The sequence below is a fragment of the Pelobates fuscus genome, chromosome 13 (assembly GCF_036172605.1).
Source record: "Pelobates fuscus isolate aPelFus1 chromosome 13, aPelFus1.pri, whole genome shotgun sequence".
NCBI classification, from domain to species: Eukaryota; Metazoa; Chordata; class Amphibia; order Anura; family Pelobatidae; genus Pelobates; species Pelobates fuscus.
In genome coordinates this window covers 90,402,741-90,408,740 of record NC_086329.1, presented here as the reverse complement: position 1 = coordinate 90,408,740, position 6,000 = coordinate 90,402,741, and the positions used below count along the sequence as shown (strand labels likewise).

Below are 6,000 nucleotides of genomic sequence, written 5' to 3'. Positions count from 1 at the left end.
TACAGGGTTAAAACATGTGTGGGAGAGAACGACATGAAGTGGTCTTAGTGCCTATAGTGTCCCTTTAATGCTCTTAAAATGCAGACTGTCATATACCTCCATGAGAAGAGGGTTACAAATACTGTTGACATCTGGTAACCAAAACTGGTACAACCTTCAAGACACGTGTAATGAGGGCTGTGTACCAGATCTCCAGGAAAAAAAGAGACCCTTTAAAAAGGCCATGTGAGCAATACGGTTTACTTTTTCTGCTGTGTTGATGGTACTATTAAGCGCATCACTATGGTTTGAACTGGTCTTTTAAAGCAAGGCTTTAAATATAGCATCCTGTAGTGAATTGTGTGCACACAGCACCCGGTGATTACCGTAGTTTAAAAAAAAAAAAAACTTTTTAAAACCACAAACAATATTACTAGCAGATCGTAATGAGGAGTGTACTGTTATTATATTATTATTTCAGTTATTAATTTTACATTATTGCCACAAGACAACAAACATAATATCCTTATTTGGTAAACCCAGAGATAAAGAATGGTAGCAGGGCAAAGGTGTTCCTTAGTTCACCCTAGCACTTTTGAAATACACCACCTGCTTCTGACACCTACAAATATTTACCAGCTGGTCCGCACAAGGTAGGTTACATCAAGAGACAGGAAGAGAGAGAAATGCAACCGATTTGTTTCTCCCATGTCTATAAACCAAGCTCGTCAAGAGTAAATGGGCAAATATCCTGATACCATTCTATAGCTCTATGACTTTACTGATATAGGATATATAGGAGAAGAGGCTGCCCTCTTGTGGTGAGAATTTAAAATGACTTTTCTAGTGAGGAAGAAATAGTTTGACACATCTTTCTAGCAAGACACTAAGTGACATTGACTTTAGTCATTTTATAAGTGGCTGTGGTAGTCATTGTAATTAAAATAATGATATAAGAATAATATTTTTTCAGCATTAATGTCTGCTGGTTAAATTGTTTAAGTAAAATTTCTAATAGAAAAGGTTAAATATTAGCAAATCTGTTTTTCCTGACCACTCTTTATTCTTTGTGATAAGCTCATAGAATGGTTTCCACCGGGATCACATGAGTGAGTTAGAACTCCTCTGTATCCATTCCAAGTAGGCACTACCTGCAGATCACAACATGACTATTCTCAGGTTGTGTGTCACACATATTAGTTTAAGTAAGAGAACCAGTGAAGGTGCTTGCAACACATACCTTCATCAAACAACTTCTCTAACATGCAAAAGCAGATGCCAGGCTCTGCAAACCAGCTTGCCCATTCACCTTATCTCAAACCTGTAAACTAAAAAAAAAAACCAAGAAAATTCAAAACACAAAAGGGTCTGCATAACATACTTTTTTTTTGTACATGACTCATTTCAAAATGCAGCCTTGCATTTAAATAGAAGTGAGTATTTTAACTAAAATGACATAAAGAGGGGAGGGCGGTCAAATTCCTTCCTTGGGAAAATGAAGTCTAATCAGTGGGCCTTCTAAAATCTAAAAGTGAAATTATTTTGTGATTAAGGGACAGCCCTAGCGCAAGGATAAGGACTAAATAGCTTTGGATCCAGCTGTCATCTGTAGCTTTATTGCTTGAGATAAGATGATGTTTGTAGGGCGGATTCGCAAAAAAAGTGCACAGGAAGTTTTCCGCAGTGAATATAAACATCACTGAGAGTGTTAGGAGGAAACAAATGCAGAAGAATTCCATTTTGGATACGTTGGCATGATACTAACTCTTTTTCGAAGTGGGCCACTGTTCCTAAAACACTTCAGGTGGATTGCAGTTTTTGGCTGGAGTTCAGGGAATTTGCATCTCCTACCAGAACAAAAATTAGTGCCACGTACAAGTCGATATCTTCTGTGTATCCCTGTAGAGTTAGTTGGGAGCTGCGTGGTTTAGTTGTAACAGGGTGTTTGTTGTGTAATTCTGGAAAAGTGGCTGCAAAAACATGCCAATTGTCCCAAAGACACATACAAACACAAAAATCCACAGGAACAAGCGATCGATCACCATGGCAACATATTTCCAATCTTCACTCACCTAAAACACACAAAGAAGGGGAAATATTAATGTATTAAAAGCTATTTTTACCTTCAATTTCCGTGTAATATTTTTCCCCCAATTTTCAATGAATGTTCTGATACATCCTGGCATCTAAGGCAAAGATATGTCAGCATAGTTTTGGGCAGCATGGGAAGGTGGTGACATAATACTAAATATTGCATTCTAAAGTTAATTTCCACAATGTGGAAGTAATTTATAAAAAACAAAACAAGAAAAGCGTGAACTCAGATAGATGAAAACCTAGCTACTATGAATCTTTTTATTTACTCCATGGAGAAAACAAAATCTGTTACCTTTTGAGGCAGGACATTTTTTTATATTTTAAACTTCTAAGTTAGAAAAAAGTAGGGATAGAGTAGAGGACACAAAAAATCTCTAAACAAACGACTGGGCAGGAGTGAAATAATCACTGGTAAATGTTAAAGGACCACTATAGTGCCAGGAAAACATACTCGTTTTCCTGGCACTATAGTGCCCTGAGGGTGCCCCCACCCTCAGGGTCCCCCTCCCGCCCGGCTCTGGAAAGGGGAAAAGGGGTAAAATTTACCTTTTTCCAGCGCTGGGCGGGGAGCTCTCTGCCTCCGATCCTCCTCCGTTCCACCCCGTCGGCTGGCTGCGCGCGCATTCAGCCGGTCGCATAGGAACGCATTCTCAATGCTTTCCTATGGACGCTTGCGTGCTCTCACTGTGATTTTCAGTGAGACAGCCACTAGAGGCTTTGGGGGAAGGCTTAACCCATTTATAAACATAGCAGTTTCTCTGAAACTGCTATGTTTATAAAAAAAAAATGGGTTAACCCTAGCTGGACCTGGCACCCAGACCACTTCATTAAGCTGAAGTGGTCTGGGTGCCTAGAGTGGTCCTTTAAGAACTATCTGCTTCCATAATACAAGGTGTAATTTTAAGAACTACACGTAAGAACTGCTGAACTGGAACTAGAGCCAAAACATTGCTGAAGTAGCATTGCAAGCGCTTGACACTTTTTTTTTTTTTTTTTTTATTAAACAATTTTGTTCACATACATGCATGACTGTTACATAAAAAAGGTCGTGTTAGCTGTGGTTTCTTAACATAAAATACAGCTGTTACATAGTATTAAACATAAACAATTGTATTGAAGTCACATCAATTGCATATTTACTGTTAGTGACATGTAGTGAGTTTTTTTACTGAACTTGGGGGGTAAACCTTGATTGGGTGAGAGTGGGGAGGGTGGGGTGGGGAGGGGGGGTGGGCGGGTGCCGCTCCAGGACATAGTCTCCTGAGAACTTTTGTCCACATTGCCTTGGATGTGATGACTCTTAACTAGTTTGGTAAATAACTTAGGTTACTCCTTTAGCGTCGTGACCCTCCACTAATTGCCCAGCTTGTGGATGTTCGTTGGTTGGCTTGGTTTGGGCGTATTTGGGTTGGAATAGTGGCCGGAGTGAGTATGAGCATTGCCTACTTCTGCTTATGGAGCAGTCCTTACAAGATTTCACATATGTGAGCACGGCTGTCGGCGTTTGGTTGGGTCCAAATCCGTGGTAGTGGATTTGTCAGTGGGAACTATCTCGTTCCATTTGTCCCAAGCTATTCTCCAGATTTTGGATTGTTGGTTTGCTACTTGTCGTGCTGCACATTCATAGAGCTTGTTTTGATTCACTAGATTAATGCACTCCTGAATCGTTGGGGGTTCTGTGTTGCGCCACTTTCTACTAATTAGCATCAGTGCTGCTATATTTATTTGATAGGTCAGGTAGGCCGTTGATTTCGTGAGTTTTGCTGGATATATATGTAGTAAGAATGTTTCTGGGTTATGGGGTAGAGTGAGTCCTGTGGTTAAGGTCATTAATTCGGCCACTTGTTGCCAGTAATATGTTAGCTTAGGACAGCCCCACCAGGTGTGGATCATGTCTCCCAGGTTGTCGAGACATCTCCAGCATCTGTCAGAGACCATAGGGTGTATCTTGTGTAACCTTTTTGGTACCAGGTACCAGCGGTAGAGCAATTTTTTTGAGAGTTCTATGTGGGATGAGCAGAGTGTTAATTTGTTGATGGTGACGAATAATTTTTCCCAGACTTTGTCAGGGATGTTTAGGTCTAGCTCACGCTCCCAGGATCGGATAAATGGTAAAGTTTTAACGTCCTCCTCCACATTTAGGCTTGAGTATAGTAGTGATAACGATTTTTTTGCAGGCATTTGTGTTGTCATAACCCGTTCAAAGGCCGTCAGCCGTAGCTCACTCACATTTTTTACTGATGGTACGTAGTGTTTGAGCAGCCATGCCCGCATTTGAAAGTATGAGAATTCTGCTATGCTCGGGAGGCCATATTCTTTTTGTAAGTGAGAGAAGGGTACAATATTTTTCCCCTGTGTCAATTGTGTGATATACTTGATGTGGTGTCTTTCCCATATACGGGCGTTAAAGTTGGGGATTAGCATTTGCAGGGTGTTAATCGTCATGGCAGGGGAACATGCCTTTGCTCCGCATATGGTTGACCTATTTGTGTCCCAAATGTGTTTCGTTAGGGCCGTTGTCGGTAACAACGTCAGGTGTTTGGGTCTTAAAGGGGGGTCCACATGATGGATAGAAATTGTTGTTCCGGTTTTGTGCCGGATTCTAGTGCAACCCATTGTGGAAGTCTATCCTGTGTTTGTACCGTTATCATAGGGTTGATGTTGGCTGCAATATAGTATCGGTGGATGTTAGGTAGGTTCATGCCTCCCCTGGTTCGGTGTTTATACATCGTGGTTATGGCTACTCTGGGTCTTTTATATGCCCATATGAATTGGTTCAGTAGTTTTTGGTTCTCTCTAAAGAAGGGGGATTGGACTTTTATGGGAAGGGTCCTGAATAAGTACTGGTATTTAGGAAGGATTACCATTTTAACTGCGGCTATTCGGCCTGACCATGAGATAAACTTTTTGTGCCATCCTTGAAGGAGCGCTTTCACCTGATTTTGTAGTGTTATATAGTTCGCTTTAAAGAGCTGGTCAGTCGCTGTTGTGAATTTGATGCCTAGGAAGGTAAGGTGATCTGTTCTCCATTCATATAGGAATTGAGACTTCAGGGTTTTTATCTCGTCAGTATGGGTGTTTAAACACATGGCTTGTGTCTTGGTGATATTTAACTTATAGTTAGAGCATTTACTATAGGCATCTAATATGGTTGTGAACTGTTTTAGGGAGGTTTCTGGGTTAGTTAACGTGAGCAATACGTCATCAGCGAATAACGTAAGTTTGTATTCTGCTTGTTTTACTTTTATGCCTTGTATTTGTGGGTGGTTGCGGATTAGAGTAGTTAGAGGTTCCAGTGCTAATATGTACAGTAGGGGGGATAGAGGGCATCCCTGCCGTGATCCATTAGTGATGGTGAGCGGGTCAGAGATAAATCCGCTCGTGGTGACCCTAGCGGAGGCGTTACTATAGAGTGTGGATACTGCTGCCAGAAACTGCGGTGGAAAGCGGAATTTGCGCAGGACCTCCGTAAGGAAGGTCCAGTTCAGCCTGTCAAAGGCTTTTTCCGCATCCAGGGAGAGGAATACGCTGCTTTCCCCCCCCTGGATGCAGTGCATCAGGTCCAGCACCTTTCTGGTTCCATCTGCCCCCTGTCTGCCTCTCACAAATCCCACTTGGTCATCATGTACTATGGATGGCATTATGGTTGCTAACCTGTTCGCGAAGATTTTCGCGAACAGTTTTATATCAGTGTTTAATAGTGAAATGGGCCTTAGATTTTGTCCTTTAGTAGGGGGTTTGCCCGGCTTTGGTAATGCTGTTATGTGTGCCAGTAACATCTCTTGGGGTGTGTTGCCTGTCTGCAACATTGTTTGGTAAGCTTTCAACAGGTAGGGCCCTAACGTATTGTGATAGGTCTTGTAGTATAGGTTCGACAGCCCATCTGGGCCTGGTGATTTCCCCATGGGAAGGGCATCAATGGTG

General features: G+C 41.8%; 1 protein-coding gene across 2 annotated transcripts in view; it reads right to left on the bottom strand.

The window, feature by feature from the left end:
- Positions 1 to 1,116: 1,116 nt before the first annotated feature.
- CHRNB2 (cholinergic receptor nicotinic beta 2 subunit) overlaps positions 1,117 to 6,000 on the bottom strand; it is a 39,921-nt gene continuing 35,037 nt past the window's right edge. For both annotated transcript variants that reach the window (XM_063438949.1, XM_063438948.1), the window contains one exon: positions 1,117 to 2,051. In XM_063438949.1, the coding sequence (XP_063295019.1) occupies positions 1,887 to 2,051 (165 nt within the window). In that variant the 3' untranslated portion in view covers positions 1,117 to 1,886. The remainder of the gene's footprint in view (positions 2,052 to 6,000) is intronic.